Genomic DNA, 19,579 nt, shown 5'->3' on the forward strand with positions numbered 1-19,579 from the left:
TGACTGCAAGTAGTTACACGGATGATTCTGTGTTATTAGTTTTCTCGGTTGTTACATACATTGGAATGTGGTGACTGACCAATCAGAATTGAGTATTCCATGAAGCCATTTAATAAGTGTATATATTACAATAATTTATCTATTCATTTATTTTGAAAGCTGTATTTTCAGCAACATTACTCCAGTCTTCAGTGTCACATGGTCCTTCAGAAATCATTCTAGTCTCAATTTGAAAAAGAAACACTAAAATCTGAAACAAGCATTGATCAGTGTGAGATAATGTCACTGTCACAGTCTGCTGAAAGAGGCTGAGATCCATGCAGAGCTGCGGGAGTTTGAGCTGAACCGCCGCCGTCAGATGGGTCTGTCTTCATCCCATCATTCCCTGGACAACCTGGAGTTTGACAACAAAGAGGACGACCAGCACGACCAGAGACTGCTCAGCCAGTTCGGCATCTGGTTCCTGGTGAGAAGCGTGTGACCCTGATGGTCAAATCACGTTACATAAACACCAATGCAGCAGTTGAAGGGGGACAATCATGATTTTTGTCCAAAAAAGGATAGTTCGTCCCAAAATAAAAACTCACCCTCATGTTGCTCCAAATCCATAATACCTTAGTTCATCTTCTGAACACAAATCAAGATATTTTTGATGAAATCAAAGAGGTCTCTAACCCTCTATAGACAGCAACACAACTGAAATGATCCAGGTCCAGAAACATAGTAAATGTGACATGTGTTACAAAAGTACATGTGACATCAGTGGCTCAACTTTGTAACACTAAAAGAATATTTTTTTGCACAACAAAAACAAAAATAACAATTTACTCAAAGATTCTTCTCCCTTGAATTAGGTCTTCCACCATTTTGGAGAGTTTCACAATGTAAGGCACACTTTTACCAAAGAGTAAACAACACTGATACGTTCTTAATATCCCCCTGAAATTAAAATGAAAGTTTGGGTGTTAGTAGTTCCAGGACTGCCCACTTGACATCCAGAGCCTCCTTCTTGGGTAGTGTCTCTCAGCTGGGGTCAGCTTCATGTTGATATATAAGACTGGATACTCCTCACCTTCCTGGACCTGTGACAGGACGGCTCCTAGTCCCGTATCTAGGCATCCATCTGCAGCAGGAAGGGGCAGCTAAAGTCCGGGGCTCGGAGTATCGGCTCCGAGGTGAGGGCCGCTGTAGTATCCTGCCAACACTAAGAAGGCTCGTACTTGGGTCTTGGTCCCAGGTCTCAGGCCTGATGCGGCTGTAACAAGATATCCCTCATTCTCTGGAATGTAGAAGGTGAAAGGGAAGTGTACGGTACTCCCAATGGCCACTAGGAGTAGAAAAAGTGATTTTAGGCTTTGCTTTTTTAGAAAGTTTTACCTGCCAGTAGCCCTTGTTGAGGTTTTTTTTTTTTAATTTTATAAAATAACGTTTTGTTGATATTATGATTGCACACAGATTAACAGTTAGCTCTTTACAGTTCTGAATAATGCATTACTTTTATCATTATCAGAAAAAATTAAGGTGTGGGCTATTTTGTTTCCACTGAAAAAAATGCAAGTGATTGCGCTGATGCCTCCGTGTCCTGCAGAGCGCGCTTTAGCTTCCTCTCTCTGCCAATAGTATGTTCCTGTACAACCTGAGGCAGCAGTTTCAGGACCACAGTTCTAGGACCTTCGTGGTTAAGTTTGTTATAATCTCAGTGTTATTTCTTTTTAAATGTGATTAAAAATGCATCAAAGGTTAATCACTAAGTGCTTTGAGTTGCAATTTTAAATTTAATCATGCGTTTACATAATATATATGAAAAATGCCTATCAATCTTAAAAAACAACTTAAAAGTCTTTATTTAATTGTACTGTATATTTATTAACCTTCTTAAGGTTTGTTAGGTCATTATCAGGTAAATTAAAGATGGAAGCATGCATATGCCGTCACTAAATTACAACCATTTTAAAGGCAAGACAAGACTCAAATATATATATGATGACCCCTTTTTCATCAGTTGCTACATAGATAGAATGACTGTAGGCTTCAACAACCCTTGAACAACCCTATTCATAAACTTAACAAATTTGTAAGTACATAAAAGCAATACCCACCAATTGGATGGTTTGTCTTCTTTCCTCAATTGCTTTTCAATCTTTCAATTAAATTCTTTCACTTCAATGAAAAGTTATAAGAGAACACTGCTGTGTTAGCAGAAATGTCAGTAGTAAAATAGTGCACTGGACATTGTGCAAAAATAATTGATATTGTACTCTTACCTGAAATGATAATCTGGACCAGAAAGGAGGACCTGCTCAGCCTTCACCTGCTTTGGAAGTTCTGGAGGGCAGCCAAGATATATATGATGGCCTGTGGGAAACGTTAACATAAATATACAGTTATACCATTACTGAACAGAACTCTGTGTCTGATTGCTCACAGTCTGATTGCTGTCTATGTCGTCCCTCTTTAATTAGTGTTTTGGTAGATGGCTCTTTCACAAAAAACAACTAGGGTCCTAGAACTGTGGTCCTGAAACTGCAGCCTTCGGTTGTGCAGGAATACCCTTCTCCTCTTGCACATATCACGCATTTATTATTATGTCACAGGTTAACGTTTTAACATTGTTATATGCTTGAACTTAAAAAAAAAAAACATAGGATGAATATGTTTAGAATTTAAATAAAATGTGTTTTTCATGCTTGATAACGGCATGTAGGGTTAGGGTCATGCCATGTACGACACAGAGATATCTAACAACTACACTCATTCATCCAAACATAATAATTTTAGAAGCACAGAGTGATGTGATTCTGCTACTGAACCTGGTCCAGATGCAGGATTTAGAAACGGTTATTGGCTGTCATGCCAAATCATGCACCTGGGCTTGCTTTCCTGTTTAATTTAAGTGTTTTTTTCAACGTATACATAAGAACAAGTAAGTGTAAAATAACATGTACAGTTCCATTAATTAATAAAGAGTATTAAAGTGTTAGTTAGGCTAAATATTGTAAAGAGTACCTGCACGTTTAATCACACAAACCCAGTAGTTTATTTATATAAAAGTGAAGTGAACATTACATGGCATGGAAAAACAGTAGCCCATAGCCTAATTTATAATGATAATATATTATAATAAAATAATAGACTCACATGCAGCTTAAACTGTCCAAACAATCCAGGCCAGTTGCATGCGCAAATGGATAGGCTATATCAAAATATTAGGTTAGAACTTGAATCTTTATTCTTGAAACATTTCACTTTATTCTCTGAATATTTAGACTTTAATCTCATAATTTTAGATTTGTATTTTTTTTTAAGGTGGCACTAAAACACCTTCGTTTTCTGCACTTACTCTAAATGTAGTAAAATCAAAATAATATTTTTGTTTTTATGTTTGAAAAGTAATTTTGGTTATTGATGGCGTCAATGTAGCGTTCATGTTGAGCCCTGACGTCTGTGTTTAAACCCTGGTTTTTTGCCATCTAGCCAATAGAACACAGCTAATAATGTCCTTAGTTGAACGATCAGTTCAAGTCTGAAGGGGAGCAGAGTCATGTGACAGACACAGTGATGATGATGATGATATATTAGCAGTGCAGAAGCTATGATGTGACCCTGTCTCTCTCTCAAACACAGACACACACGACGCACAAAACTCACATTTAAACAATCAATAACAACACATACGTACAGTCTGTGTGTACAGGAGTGAACTAACGATCCCTCCCTCGCTCAGGTGAGTCTGTGCACGCCGAGCGAGAACACCCCCACAGAGAGCCTGGCCAGGCTGGTCAGCATGGTGTTCCAGTGGTTCCACTCCACCGCCTACATGATGGACGACGAGGTGGGCAGCCTGGTGGAGAAGCTCAAGCCTCAGTTTGTCACCAAGTGGCTGAAGACAGTGTGTGATGTGCGCTTTGATGTCATGGTCATGTGCCTGCTGCCCAAACCGGTGGAGTTCGCCAGGGTGAGAGTGTGTGAGAGGGGTCAGGTTGGGGAAACAAAATATCATTAACCTGATAAAAACTCAATAGAAGTCTATGCAACATCTTCACTAAGAGAGCCAAACAAATGTGTGTGTGCAGGTGGGTGGTTACTGGGATAAGTCATGCAGCACGGTGACGCAGCTGAAGGAAGGACTGAACCGAATCCTGTGTTTGATCCCCTATAACGTGATCAGTCAGCCGCTCTGGGAGTGCTTCATGCCCGAGTGGCTTGAGGCGATCCGCACTGAAGTTCCTGACCAGCAGCTCAAGGAGTTTCGTGAGGTCCTCAGGTACATACACACCAGAAACACGTGTCCTCTTTGTCCAATAACACGTGTTGCCATAGTGACACCTGTCAGTGTTTCCATAGTCTCCATCTGCTCAGTGAGGAGCTTTAAATCAGTGTGTTTGCTCACCTGTCTCTCTCTCTCTCTCTCTCTCTCTTACACACACACATACACACACACACACACAATGTTTCTTTTTCTTTTGTAAGCAGCTGTTTCACTGGTCCTTTGTGAGATGAGAGGTTTGTACGTTTTTGAGGAGGCACAGATTTATTATCTGACTGAAGTTGTTTTGTTTGTCTTTGCAGTAAGATGTTTGACATTGAGTTGTGTCCACTGCCCTTTTCCATGGAGGAGATGTTTGGATTCATCAGCTGTAGATTCAGTGGATATCCAGCGTCTGTGCAGGAGCAAGCACTGCTGTGGCTTCACGTGAGCACAGACACACACACACACACACATACACAGAGAGACACGCACAGACACAGAAACACACACAGAGAAACACACATCTTTATTCTCGGTCATTCTGATCACGTTATAGGGGATCAAACACAGGATTCAAACACTGCCCTTCCTTCAGATGCATCTCTGTGCTGCGCAACTTATACCAGTAACCACCCACCTGCACACACACACACATAGAGACACACACAGTGACACACACACACACTAAACCTTCTCTTGTTACACAGTTTCTGAAAGCTGTCTCTCAAACAGCAGAAACACACACCTAATCAGAAAACCATACACTGATTCTCAAACTTGGACTTTTCAATTTCATAAAACACTCTTTGGAAAAAATAACACACAACTCTGTATGTAACAACATCTAACAGGAAGCATCTTGACTTGTATGCACAACCACCAATGCTTACTCTAATGCTTACTGTTTACTGTGAATATTTCAAGGTCTTTCTGCCAGTTACTGTCAGTCTTGTTTAGAACGGTACGCAAGAGCTCATTAAAGTTTTAAAATGAGTAAAAGCAGTTGAAGGAACTGTAATATGTTTTCTTTATGAGGACTGTGGCTGATTTCAGGTTTTATTGTCCGTGTGCAGACGTTTGTGTTTGTGTCTGTGTCTCTTCCTCAGGTTCTATCAGAGCTGGACATCGTGGTTCCTCTGCAGCTGCTCATCAGCATGTTCTCTGATGGTGTGAATTCACTGAAGGAGCTGGCCAATCAGAAAAGAGCTCGGTCTGCAGACCTGTCTGGAAGCGCAGGAGCCCGCCGGGTACCACAGCTCCTGACCATCCTCTTCAATAACACTCTCACCTCATGAAAGATTATGCAGTCTCTTTGTCAGCTCGTTTCGTATTTGCTTTTGGAACGCATTGATCTGATCTCATGCTCCTGAAAACGCATTATTTGTCTATAATTTCGGCAATGTTCACTCAAATCTGAGGAGCGTAATCTGAGGCCAAGAAGTAAAAAAAAGTTGTTATACTGGGTGTGCTGCAATGACATTACCAGCAATGTTAGGGGAAAGAAAATCCTCTCTTGGTCTTGGTTTAAGGACGTGAGACGCAGAACTCAATTATACCTGACCTACTAAAGTATTGAGAGGAGAGATATTTAAAGGGTTTCTCCTCCCTAAAAGGAAAATTTTTCATGTCATTTCAAAAAAGCTTTGTTCATCTTCAGAACACTATTTAAGATATTTAAGAAGAACACCGGGAGTCTTCGGACAATTAAAGCAAAGTATGAAACACATCTTCTGAATACTCCATCTGCTGTCAGTGCTTCAATCTGAGTGTTATGAAATGATGAGAATACGTTTTATCCATGCCATCGTAGCACTATTCTCGCTTTATAATATTCAGATTAAACCACTGATGGCAGATGGGGCATACTGAATATGTCTTTCATACTCCTCTGCAGCTTGACAGTGTTCATTAATGGGCAGTCAATGGGAAAGTCACAAACCTCCAGGTTTTCTTAAATTGTGTTAAAAATCTTTTATGAGATTGAATCGACATGCCTGTGAGTTTTATTTTGGGGAGTAACCCTTTAACTGTTTTCTCATACGGGTCATAATTGGTTGTGCAGCGGTGTGTTTTTGGAGCTGTGTTCTGAGCTCGGTGTGTTTCTTCCGCAGGTGAGTGTGGTGTCTGACCCAGGCCGGAGAGGGCAGCACAATAACCTGAGTCCCTTCCCCAGTCCCTTCCGGAGCCCCTTCCGGAGCCCCCTGCGCTGCAGCCCCTTCAAGAACCTCGGCCATGCTGCCGGAAACTGTGCCCTGGACCTGGACTGTGACGACGACGACATGAACCTGGGCTGCTTCATCCTCATGTTTGACCTGGTGCTGAAACAGGTGAGCCCACACACACACAGATGAGAATACAGTCTTCAGATGAAGGCCTAACCTGTTTTCTGGTGCAGATGGAGCTGCAGGACGAGGCTCTGACCCCGGGGCTGGAGAGCAGTTTAGGCCGGGATGTGGTGGGCATTATCAACAGCGTTCTACAGGCTCCATGGGGTGGATCACACACCTGTCAGAAGGATGAGAAGGCCCTGGAGTGCAGTCTGTGCCAGTCCAGCATCCTCTGCTACCAGCTGGCCTGTGACCTGCTGCAGAGACTGACCCCGCGTGAGGAGATACGGCTGGTGGTGAGACTACTCTCTGTATCATTCTCACCCAGGCATTCAGCGGCATCCTACATGAACTAATCCAACTCTTCTTATAATGTTATGTGTTTAACAAATATTATTCAGAATGAACTGAACGCATACAATAACACACTGTACACAACATATACTGTAGGAAACTCGAGAAACAACATTACTGTAAAAACTATTATGATTTACAGTAACGCTGGTAGCTAGCTTTGACTAGTGCGCTCTCTGATCATCCAACCAAAGAACGAGAAAGTGCTGACCTTAATCGTAAGTCTGCAAGATAACCCTGGGGCTGCCAGCTCGAAATCTGATTGGTTAATCCAACGTTTTTCACTGACGTTGATTTTAAGATACAGAAGATTGCGCTGTTGATTCTGAAGAGTTTAGGCAGATTTATATGACATTTGCAACACAATTGCTGAAATTTGATTGGATAAAAACTCTATATATAAACATAAGCACTACTGGAAGCAGCACAACCAAGAGAAAAGCCATGAAATAAAGACAATAGACTGTTGGAGATCATTTAATAGTCAGTGATAGTGTTTGATAGTGATGACCCTGACTGTTCACCACTACTTTACACTGAGATGACTAAAACACTCATGTTCTCTTTCTCCTGAACACTGAGTAAAACCAGGCAGTCAGATAACATCCTACATGCAGTGAAACTGACCCGGCCAAACCTCACGCAAATGGGTTTTCCACATGAAAGGAAAACAGTTTTAACACATTCAACATAAATGTAATGTCATTTTGCCACACACACACACACACACACACACACACACACACACACACAGATGTAAATGATAAAGTGTCTCATGTGTTTTTGAAAGGAGCCATCTGAGTGTCTGGAGGAGAGTTTGGTTTTCCCTCAAACTGAATTCGGTCTCAGGTCAGAGAATGGAGCGGATGAAGCAGACGTCCCGTCTGAAAACCCCGGCAGTCACAACCCGTCTCCGGAGATCCCTCGTATGTGCTCCGCTTCAGCTCATGTGTGTCATGCGTTACATTTTCTGTTTCTGATCCCATGCATGTTCTGTTCCGCAGCGCTAAAGAATAGTGCAGACAGGAAGTTCTCATACCTACAGCTTCCTGTTTCTCTGAAGCTGCTGTACACCGTTCTGCAGGTACACGTCTCAGTTGGTTCAGTCAGGGTTGTGCGGCGATCAAGTTTCTCACGGGTCTGCTGCACTGTGTCTTGCAGGAGATGAGTAAGTTTGAGGAACCAGACATCCTCTTCAACATGCTCAGCTGTCTGAAGATCCTGTGTTTGCACGGAGAATGCCTTTATCACGCCAGGAAAGATCACCCTCAGTTCTTGGCCTACATCCAGGAGAAGATGCTCATTCCCAGGTACCTTTATAACAGCACCCCTGCTCTAACCCTCCGTGACTATACAGATGTGCTGGCATTACTAATCCTTATGGTTACACTTCATTTTGACAGTCCAATTTAGACATTCAACTAACTATAAATAAACTATAACTAAAAAAACAACTTGTACTAACTCTCAGAGTAGACTGTTAGGGTAGGTTTAGGGTTATACATAAACAGTAACTTGCAAAAAAGTGTTGTCATAATACAGTATAACAGCTTTAATGACTTCTTTATTATAACAAAAATAACTGAAAATTTTAAGAAAATAAAACAATACACCATTTTTTAAACAGATGCAGAAGAAATATAAAGACCAATAGATATCACTTTACTGTAAGATCTCATTAGTTAACCTTAGGTAAATGCATTAATAATAGCTCATTAAATAACAGTTGCATTTTGGCAAACTGTTATTAAATATTGGAATAACATAAGATTTATGAATGTTTCAAAGCGTTTTCATTGGCTGTTCATGTTAACTAATGAATGTCAGTTAATATTGGGCTTGTTCATTATGGTGATGAATCACATTACAGACAGCCAGCACATGTCTGTCCGTGACCTACAGCTGAAATCATATGGTGATTATGGTCAGGATTATGTGTGTGATGTCGTTTGTGTCCAGCCTGTGGTCCATGCTGAGGTCAGAGTTCTGTCAGCTGGCGTCTCTGGCTGTTCCTCAGCTCCTGCATGCTCTCGCTCTGTCCCACGGAGCAGACATCTTCTGGAGACTCGTGGACAGCAGCTTTAACAGCCAGGACTGGAAGATCCGCTTCGAAGCAGGTCTGACCGCTCTTTCCTCCACAGCTCGCTGTTCATTTGCTAAAACGCTCTGGCGTGGTGAGCGCTGTGGGATTATCTGGAGCTCTTATGTGATTGACAGAGAGAAGCTGTGACCTTCAGCTAGAGTCAGACACATCACAAACACACATAAAGAGGATTGGAAGGCTCTTACTGACCTGTTGTCTGACAGATTCAACATTTACTGCTCACAGAGTTAGTGCTGTTTGCTATTTCAGCGTGTAAAAGACAAGGTGCTCCGATCATCACAACATCAACTCATGAGTTGAAAAACTTCAGCAATAATCAAACTCTGTCAGCAGTAACTGATAGAGTTATGACAATGACAATGTTTATATAAGAAAAATAAATAATTATTTTAAATGATAAACTCCTGTTGGCTCATATCTAGAGATAGGCTTTAAGGCTTGTTTTAAAAAGTGATTCTGTTGCAGTTGTTCTAGAAGAGACTGAAAGGCTGTTTAGGGCCAACCATGGCGTTTATTAAAGTCTCTTTATTTCCAACCACTATTAGATCCTAGTTTTTTATTTGTGAGTTAGTTTTAATGCAGCACACCCTTTTTAATAACAGTAGCTGATGTGGTCAGATGACACTGGTGATGTTTCTTTCAGTGGAGCGTGTGGCCGTCCTATGTCGCTTTCTGGACATCGGCTCGGTCACTAAGAGCCACGTGCTGAAGTATTCTCTAGCTCACGCTTTCTGCTGCTTCCTGGCCAGCATCGAGGACGTGAACCCGGCCGTGGCCACCAGAGCCCGTCTGCTGCTGGACACCATCAAGCGGCCGGCCCTTCAGGTGACCGAGACGGATCTCGCTGTGTCCTCGTCTCGTCACTAGAGCAGATGAACAAACCTGCCTTTGTGTGTCTTCCACCAGGGCCTGTGTCTGTGCCTGGACTTCCAGTTCGACACGGTGGTCAGGGACCGGCCGGTAATCTTGAGTAAGCTGCTGCTGCTGCACTCGCTCAGACAGGAGATCCCCGCTCTGAGCTGGGAGTTCTTCGTCAACCGCTTCGAGACGCTCTCGCTCGAGGCTCAGCTACACCTGGACTGCAATAAAGAGTTCCCTTTTCCTACAAGTGAGTGTGCTTCAGTCCAGAACCATTACAACACTAGTATTATCAGCAGCTAAAACTGGGTTTCTGCTGTAGTTTACATTTCCAAACATTCATTTGGCCATCATCATCAGTCTGTCTGTAATGACATGAATAACAGAACAAACTGAGATTCAATCCAGAAGAAGCTTCAAGAAAGATACCTGCAAAGCTCCTGGGAAACCAGAAATCTATTTTTGACAGCATCCACTTTAAGCTGTGAAATGAGAAAACTTTTAACAGTTTGATCTGTCTCTTCACGTCCTTCCAGACAGACTGATGATGATCAAATCAGACAAATCTCAATGAATCCAAATGAATGTTTGGAAATGTAAACTGATATTTCCTACTGACACACTACTGAAAAAAAGTGTCACCCAAGTGTAATTTAAAAAGTACAGTAGAAATGTCTAAAAATCTTTAAATCAGATACATTTGCTTGAGATGCAAAATATGAACATAATTGAATTTGTGCTTGTAAAAAAGAAAAGAAATATCTGTTAATTAGGTACTAAGCATGAAAACATAAGAACTTTCTGAGCCTGTTGGCATATATCTGTTCTTTTTTAATCATAAGTTTACTTCATTTTAATGTATTTCTTTATTAAACAAGGCTCTTGTGTCATTTGGCAACTCAAGTAAATTAAAAAAAGCCTGAAAGACTGAGAAAGAACAGTAAAATTTATTTCTATATTCTAGTGGTTTGGAGCAGAGCTAGCCTCCACTAGCCTCCACACTGTCCATATTGATAAATTCCCAATTATGCGTAGAAATTATTGTATGCCCAGTTTTTGTCATAGGTTTGTTTATTAAATGAGGCCCACTGTGTTTCCTTTATTCTTTACATTTCATTTACTTGGTCTTAAAAAAGGACTCAGAAAGCTCATGAATTCTGCTTATACACTGCTCTGATCGTGTCTTTGCTCTGTAAGCGATCACAGCGGTCAGGACTAACGTGGCCAACCTGAGCGATGCAGCCATGTGGAAGATCAAACGCGCTCGCTTCGCCCGCAACCGACAGAAGAGCGTCCGCTCGCTCCGGGACAGCGTGAAGGGCCCGTCCAGCTCCAAACGCACCTTCTCCCTGCCAGAGACGCTCTGCAACAAACTGCGTGAGTGGCAGAGAACATCTCACCAGGATCCCTCACACTTGAGCTGGACAGTCAAATTATGGTTTTGCTCAAGTTTTTGTCTCTGTATTCATCAAAAACGTCCTTCACTTTCTGTTTCTCCTTCTTCTGGGTCCAGCTCTAAGACTCATGAGACAAGAGCAGTCGGCACCTCTGCTGGGGAACATGCTAGAGAAAGTCCTGTCAGGTGAGTCCCGCCAAACCCCGTCAACAGTCACTTACTTACTAACACTGTGAAAACACTGTAAAATACTGTGTAGTGCTGTTAGGACATGTGCTGGATATGAATCGTCTTTTCCTATATAATTACATTCATCAGAATTTTAGTTATGTTCATCAGACCACTCAAACATCAGCTTAAAGGGGTCCTGTTATGTCCTTTTACATGATGCTGATTTGTCCTAAAAAACCCAATATTTCTTACATATTTTACATGTTTGTAGCGCCTCTGTCTCAGTCGCTGTGTTTCAGTGAACCCCTTTCTTCTGAAATGTGAAATGCATAAATATGAAAAAGCATAATAGGACCCCTTTAACAAACAGCATCTATAAAGGAGAATAAAAGGCTTGTTGTTGTTCAGGTGAGAGCTCTTCTCCGGAGGACGACTCGGTCATTAAAGATCTGCTGCCGGAGGACGCGGGCATAGACCACCAGACAGTCCATCAGCTCATCATGGTGCTCATGAAGTTCATGGCCAAAGACAAGAGCAGCGCAGAGACGGACATCGGCAGCGCTAAAGCCTTCAACACGGTCAAGCGGCATCTCTACGTCCTGCTGGGATACGATCAGCAGATGGGCTGCTTCATGATCACCCCTCAGAAGATGCGCTCGTCCACCTGCTTCAACGCCTTCATCGCAGGAATCGCTCGGGTACTTTATCACAGTGTATTCACTAGCAGCTGAGTGTACGTCGGTTGTACACTCATCATCCCCTAAAGTTTCAGACACCACTAAAACGGTCGGTCCCCTATTTAATAGTATAGGGGGTGATTGACAGATCTCTGTGTGTGTGTTCAGGTGATGGACTATAACATAGGTCTGGGCAAGCAGCTGCTGCCGCTGGTGGTCCAGGTGCTGAAGTACTGCACCTGTCCTCAGCTAAGACCTAACTTCCAGGAGCCTCCACGCTGCTCGCTCTGGGCCCTCAGACCTCACACCAGACAGATGTGGCTCAAGGCCCTGCTCGTCATCCTCTATAAGGTACTCACCCTAACCCCATATGCCTAAAACAGGAACTAAAACTGAAACAATATATTGTTTTGCACATTTTCTGTAGGAAATGGAGGTAGTGCTTGGCTATACAAAACTCCACAAAGTTATGGGCTTAATATTTGGGTTAGTAGTAATACATTTTTCCCAAATGTAGCTTTTTTTCAAAAGACGAATTAGCAAACTGCAATGAGAAAACAGAAAAAAAGGAAAAGAGCAGAAACTCAACCAGTCAAAATCCCACATGCAACATTATAAACCAACAAATAAACAAATAAACTGACTAAGATTTTTTTTTAAAGCTGCAGTCCATAAAATTTTTGCGCTCAAACATTTTATATAATAAGTGAATACACAATGAATCCATTTTTGAATCCATGTTTTTGACTCATTTGACTATAATATTATGTTGGACTGCAGCTTTAAGAAATTCATTTAGGGATTGTATTAGTGAAAACATGTATTGAGACCATGTCCAGGTCAAAGCTATGAAAGCAAACACACACAAGTGTTTTTGCACTAGGATGTTTACAATCCTAGTTAATCCACCGACTTCCCGCTGGTTTCACAGACAAGGCTTATGCCTGTTTTCTAGGGCATGTTGATAAAAATCATTTAAATGTACTAATTGAACTGCAGTATGTCCCTAACCCTGTCAAGGAAGCACATGAATCTTATTCCCCTAAAAACTTGAGTAGGAAGTTGTGGTTTAATTTTTGTTCCACTCTGTTTTAACTCAGACAGTCTCATTGCAGGTAACTATAGTCTTCGTAATCATAAACTCAGGGCTCTTGGCCTCTCCTTCACTGTGTGGTTCTGTGTTTCAGTATCCATACCGAGAGATGGACATGAGTAAAGAGGTGGTGCTCCACCTGATCCACATCACCATCAACACACTGAACGCTCAGTACCACAGCTGCCGGTCTCACGTGTCCGCTGGACCGCTGTACAGCGACAACTCCAACATCAGCCGCTACAGCGAGAAGGAGAAAGGTATGGATCGCTCTCACAGGATGGTTAGTGACGTGCTGCTGCTTAATGACCTGTACTTCCTTGTGCAGAGGAGGACAGTGTGTTTGACGAGTCGGACATCCACGATACTCCGACAGGAGCGAGCAGTAAGGAGTCACAGACCTTCTTCGCCCGTCTGAAGAGAATTGGTGGAAGCAAGTCTGTCAAGTATCAGCCTGTGGAGCTCAATGCTCAGAGAAGTAAATAATATTGTATTGATAACGATAATTTGACTGAGTGTGTTATTGTGCTGTTCTTCATATTCTGTGTTATTGTCAGTTCACACTGATAGAAATGAATCCTTTTCAAAAAGTTTTTGTGGATTTTTACCTTTATAAATCCAGTTTTATAAAAGTGTACATTGTCTTTTTTTCAATTTCTTACCTGTAATAAGTGAATTAGAATAAGACTTTTGAGCTGTTACCACGCAAATAAAATCAGTATCAACAAAATTAATCTTTGCAATGAAGACGAAACAAAGAAGCTGTGTCTGAAGTGGTGTTTAGATGTGTTTAATTGCTGTTTAATGCAAGACATTAAAGGATTTAACCTAAGTAATGTTTTGATATATTGACCATGAAACAATCAGCATAGACTGCTCTGTCAGGTTCAGAAATCAGTTCTCCGTAAATGTGCTGAACACACTCTAATGTTTGTGTTCAACTCTTCTGGAACTGTGTTGTAAACACAATTTAACACTGATTTTTAATTGTGTCTTCTTTTGGAAACACAAAGAAAATAGTTTCACTTTCACTAAACACAGCGACTCCGCAGCAACACTACAGGCAGAATAATAGCTCCACCTTCTTTCTTTGCATAAACACCGAAAAGTGGGGGCATGTTAAAACTAGGCATTTTAGTTGGCTGTGACAATTACACATTGATTAAACAAACAATATATATCATACACCCCTGCTGTGCGCTCACCAGCCTCTGACAACCCTCTGCTCTTGTGTCCTGCTCAGGTGAGATCGAGCTGGCCGAGTACAAGGAGGGTGGTGGGCTGCAGGACACGCTACTGTATTCAGGCCGAGAGGATAGCAACAGCAAGAAGAAGCGGCTGCAGGCCATGCACAAGCAGAAGTCTCTGGACATCAGCAACACAGATTCCATCCTCTTCAACCTGGACGAGCACCGCCGCAAGTCATGCATCGACCGCTGCGACCTGCAGGAGCCCTCGTCATCCTCCTGCATCGGCCGGCAGCAGCATAGAGCGCAGCACCACGGCAAAGATTCCTCCAACGGCCACTCCATCATCGACCGGAGAGGCTCCAGCGCTCAGAACGACAGCATCCGGCCCATCATCCCAGAGGTGCGTCTCAGCTGTATGGAGACGTTTGAGGATAAACCGGCCGGTCTGGACTCACCCCGGGCTGCCACCATGCTCGACAAGGACGACGCGGACCTCATCGACCTGTCCTCCGACTGCACCTCCATCCCAGAGAAGCACTCCATTCTCTCACTGTCTGACAGTGACTCGCTGGTGTTCGAGCCACTGCCTCCGTTGCGCATCGTGGAGAGCAATGAGGACCTGTTTGAGGCGCTCAAGCTCCCCGGCGGAGTGCTGAGCAAACCCGAGGCTCCACTGCTGCAGGTCAGCCTCGAGGACTGCTCCGAGAGCCAGACGCTCCAGCCCCCCGTGACTCCTCAGGAGACCACCATGACCCTTCAGCAGAAACGGGATCTCTTCAGGAAAACATCGCACATGCCCAATGCATCCCTGGACGATTCCTGCGTGCAGCCCGAGGACAGCAGCGGAATGAGCCCTTCCAGCAGGTCCATCGTGCTCCAGGTTCCTGCAGATACGCTCGACTCGCTGGATCCGTTAAACACACAGGGAGCGGGAGACGACGACAATGATGAGACCGACGAGAGAGACAGCGACCCCAAGCCTGATGATGAGAGCGACGAAGCTGAATTCAAGATCCAGATTGTACCACGCCAGCGCAAAGAGAGGAAGATTGCCGTCAGCGCCATCCAGAGGGAGTATCTGGACATCTCCTTCAACACCATAGACAAGATGAGAGAACCGGCTGCAGAGTCAGGTCTGTCAGCATGGTTTATTAGCATCCTTCTGCTTTGTACATCTTTTTCTTGTGTTTTCACTAGGGATTCAACAATTTAACCATGAGCTGGTTGAAAATCGAGCTAGTTAAATATGCGATATGCTAAATTTGAATTGGCTGAGATTGCAAATGTTGACCTCATTCACAGTAAGTTTGCACAGAGCAGTTGGGTACACAGACCATTCGCTGCACAGGATTGTGGCATACTATGATGTGAATGACATGTCAAAACCGCAATAATATGCTTCTGCGCTCTGTTGACAACTTATTTGTTACTAATAAATGAGCCTACAACATATTAAACTGAAAACAGAGGCTACTTTACAAAAATCAGAAAACTGCAACAAAATTTAGAACAAAATTCATTTCCAGTCACCTGTGAGCAGAATAGGATTGAAGAAATGGAAAAGGACAAAAGCTTTAAAGGGGAGCTGTAACATAGTCAAATGTTTATAACCTAAAATATAGGTTATTTGAACCGAATGTATTTATTTATATTAGAATAAAACTACTTGTTTTTAATTACAGCCATGATAATTAATGCATTAATCCACTCCTCAGCCTCTGCTTCTATCATCGCTTGGATTATAGCATCACATGCCTGCTTTTTTAATGTGATTTTTCTCCGATGATGGGGGGTGGAACTTTAGAAAAATCAATCAATCAATAGCACTTTGCTACACGTCACAGTGTAACACATTTACATAATTCCTATGTTGTACACCCCACTGGCCACAAACAACTTGACCCATCACAACAGACCAGGCCATCTGACCAATCAGAGCAGAGTATGCTCACTGAAAGGAGGGCTTTAGAGAGACTGAATCTTAAAACTGCTTCAAACTAATCATTAGAGAATGAAAAAAAACAATAACAGTTTTTTCACCTTGCATGGATGTATACCTATTGTAGGAGATTCACAAAACAATATTAGGAGCATTAAAAATGGCATAATACGGGTACTTTAAGACACATTTAATCAACAAATTTTTGCCCTAACGATGATGCAGTAGAACTACATCAACTGTAACAAATGTAATTATGTTATGCAGTTGTTAGGAAGTGGTTACACTCTAAGTTCACTCGCCTGTGTTGTTGTACAGATGACAAATCTCTGTCGAACCTGGAGAAGCCCAGAGAATCGGCCTCAGCTCCGGCCCTGGAGGCCACCGTCCCCGAAACCAGCCATCGTTCCTCAGTGTCCAGTAAACCACATGCTTACAAAACATGCTCATATTCATTGTGCATTGAGCTCCTCTTGTCGAGAGCTGAGAGCTGCTGTTTCTCTCTGTTATCAGCTCAGTATCGTCAGGTGAAGCGAGGCTCGCTGGGTGCCGTGACTATGAGTCAGTTAATGAAGCGGCAGCTGGAGCATCAGTCCAGCGCTCCACAGAACATCAGCACCTGGGACACGGGTCAGTCTTCAGCATTTACACATTTCCCAGGCCACCGATGCTAGGGATCTAGGGCTAAAGGTGTACTGGGGTAAAGACTTTATTCTCTGTTAAAATACTCGATGGCACAAAGGTTCACCTCAACACTTGACTATGCAGGTGGAAAGTTGATTCTGCATTCGTTTGATCTAATATTTAATATTTTCTACCTTATACTATACAGTGCTTTGATGCAAGCTGTGTTGTTAAAAGCGCTATATAAATAAAAATGATTGATTGATTGATTAATGTGTAGCACATTCAGAATTTATAAAAGTTTTAAATATATTTCAAGTCAAAGATCTTGTTAATGTTTTTAAGATATGTTCAAGGTAATTAAAATCAGACGATTATATAAAATATGAAAATGTAATAGTATAGTATTTGGGGTAAAAATACTGTTGGTGCTATAGGCACAATAATTAATATGATAATAAATAGACTGACTGACTTTTCTATTTATTGGCACGACATGGATAGATTCAGATGGTAAATATAATGTACATCTTAGAGATAATCACCATATTTATAAAAGAGAAACCATCTTATTTGAAAATGATATTAGTCATATCAATTAATTAAATATCATATATATTTTTGCCACTGAAAAGCTATATTAATTTATTATGGGATGTCCTTCAATTCTTTCAGAGTCTTTACTTTTTAAAATAATTATATAAATGAGCGTACTTAAATGTCATTTTAAAAACAGTCCAGTAAACGCGTGTGGGTCTTTAAACGATGAACACGAGACGAGAGAGAGGCGATTCAATAACGTGAGCCACAGTCCAGGCAGGGTCAAACAGAGTCAGAAACGACAAGACCGGGCTTCATCTGAAACACACAGGCAATAATTAAAATGCAAAGAACTAGACTAGATTATGAAGTTAAGTGAGGAAACACTGCAGGGCTCTATACTGTAGCTATCATTAGAAGACAGTTCTCTGTGATTGGTTCACAGAAGTCCATGGCTAATGAAGAGTGTGTTTGATTGGTTATACTTGTGTAAGCAGATGGGAAATGTAGTCAGATTTTTTTGGGCTTTGATAGTCCCAAACAAAGGACAAAAACACTTTCATTGTCTTATTTGCTCAACAATTAATTTATCCAAATGCCTCCTTTACGTGAGTCTGATCTGAATTGATTGGTCGATTGTCCTCGTGTTCATCTCATCATGTCTGTAATGTCTGATAAAGCGGTGTTTGTGAGCAGTGCTGCTTTGTGTTCAGCGTTACCGTGGAAACAGAGCCTAATGGCGAGGAATGAATCTGCATTTTCATTCAGATCAACCAATTAAGACTGACAAGTGGATGGGAAATATGCAATTTTTTTACGTTGAATAAGAATGAAACAGCTTGGGATTTGTTTTAAAAATGACTCACTTCAAAGATTCAGAGTTCAGTTCAGAGTCTTTCTTCTGAGATACAAAAGCTTTGTACACGGTGTACTTTGCAGGATGTTTTCATTCACCAAGTCAAAATTCAGCAAGTTAGTTTGTGTCTTACTCCGCAGGTCCAGTGAAGACCAGTCTGCTGTCGGCCCCGAGCACCGTCAGCATGTTTGTTCCCGCTCCAGAAGACTTCAGCGACGAGCAGCCCACTACGATGGCCGACAGGTGAGGAGCATCTCTCTGTGTTTGGGCCTGAAGAAGTGCAGGATATCACAGCTGTGTTGAACTGCTCAGGTGCCGGGACTGTGGGGCTGTTCTGGAGGAGTATGACGAGGAGACTCTGGCTCTGGCTGTGGTGGTTCTGTCCATGTTCATCCACCTGAGTCCGGATCTGGCCGCTCCGCTGCTGCTGGAGATCATGCAGTCTGTGGGCAGGTACGAGGTGCTCCGTACAGCTCTATACCGAATCACTATGGCTTCATTTCACTTCTCTGCTTGTATTCTGCAGGTTGGCGTCTAGCTCCAATTTCACAGGTCAAGCTGAAAGGTGAGTTCTGTGTTTACACTTGTGTGATGCACACTTTCAGACATGTGAGGGTCCTTGAAATTTCTGTATGTTTTTAAGTTGTTTTTTTTCCATATTTGTCATTCTTCCCTATCAAAATGCTCACTATGGATGCAAAAATTTTGACTGACCTTAACTTAGAGCGTTGTTCTTCCATCTGTGTGAGCAGCATGCTGATTCCTGGGAACGTGGCCGGCGTCGCCAAGCAGTTCCTCCGCTGCGTTCTGCATCAGCTCGCACCCAACGGCATCCTCCCACAGCTCTTCCAGAGCAACATTAAAGGTCTGCAGAATACCTTTTCTTCATTCTGTGTGATTTATTAGCTTCTTTGCCCATGGGGACTTCAATTTAGGTCCCCACTGTGACATGAGTCCTCATGAGTCTGTGTATATTCAGGTTTAAGTCCCCACCAGAACAGAAAAACAGATACACACACACACACACACACACACACTGACACTGTTCTGTTTCAGATGGAAGCTTCCTGCGGACGCTGGCCACGTCTCTGATTGATTTCAATGAGCTGAGCTCGGTCGCAGCGCTCAGTCAGCTCCTGGAGGTACGTCTGTTTCTCAGCTGAAGGTGTTTCTGAGAGCAGCAGGTCATGACTCGTGTCGT

General features: G+C 42.5%; 1 protein-coding gene across 2 annotated transcripts in view; it reads left to right on the forward strand.

Annotated features, from left to right (window-relative positions):
• Positions 1-19,579, forward strand: part of LOC122362113 (protein unc-79 homolog) — a 41,512-nt gene that overhangs the window by 16,113 nt on the left and 5,820 nt on the right. The window contains exons 13-39 of one of the 2 annotated variants that reach the window (XM_043263404.1): positions 295-466; positions 3,725-3,955; positions 4,074-4,264; positions 4,570-4,693; positions 5,356-5,496; positions 6,361-6,576; positions 6,645-6,872; positions 7,721-7,856; positions 7,935-8,014; positions 8,092-8,240; positions 8,890-9,047; positions 9,678-9,859; positions 9,941-10,142; positions 11,090-11,269; positions 11,406-11,474; positions 11,868-12,157; positions 12,305-12,487; positions 13,324-13,489; positions 13,558-13,707; positions 14,473-15,552; positions 16,677-16,778; positions 16,872-16,988; positions 18,519-18,621; positions 18,691-18,831; positions 18,905-18,943; positions 19,131-19,243; positions 19,435-19,520. In XM_043263404.1, coding sequence (XP_043119339.1) covers positions 295-466; positions 3,725-3,955; positions 4,074-4,264; positions 4,570-4,693; positions 5,356-5,496; positions 6,361-6,576; positions 6,645-6,872; positions 7,721-7,856; positions 7,935-8,014; positions 8,092-8,240; positions 8,890-9,047; positions 9,678-9,859; positions 9,941-10,142; positions 11,090-11,269; positions 11,406-11,474; positions 11,868-12,157; positions 12,305-12,487; positions 13,324-13,489; positions 13,558-13,707; positions 14,473-15,552; positions 16,677-16,778; positions 16,872-16,988; positions 18,519-18,621; positions 18,691-18,831; positions 18,905-18,943; positions 19,131-19,243; positions 19,435-19,520 — 5,029 coding nt within the window. The remainder of the gene's footprint in view (positions 1-294; positions 467-3,724; positions 3,956-4,073; positions 4,265-4,569; positions 4,694-5,355; positions 5,497-6,360; positions 6,577-6,644; positions 6,873-7,720; positions 7,857-7,934; positions 8,015-8,091; positions 8,241-8,889; positions 9,048-9,677; positions 9,860-9,940; positions 10,143-11,089; positions 11,270-11,405; positions 11,475-11,867; positions 12,158-12,304; positions 12,488-13,323; positions 13,490-13,557; positions 13,708-14,472; positions 15,553-16,676; positions 16,779-16,871; positions 16,989-18,518; positions 18,622-18,690; positions 18,832-18,904; positions 18,944-19,130; positions 19,244-19,434; positions 19,521-19,579) is intronic. The other variant, XM_043263405.1, reaches the window with a different exon arrangement.

Source organism: Puntigrus tetrazona, chromosome 17 (assembly GCF_018831695.1).
Source record: "Puntigrus tetrazona isolate hp1 chromosome 17, ASM1883169v1, whole genome shotgun sequence".
NCBI lineage: Eukaryota > Metazoa > Chordata > Actinopteri > Cypriniformes > Cyprinidae > Puntigrus > Puntigrus tetrazona.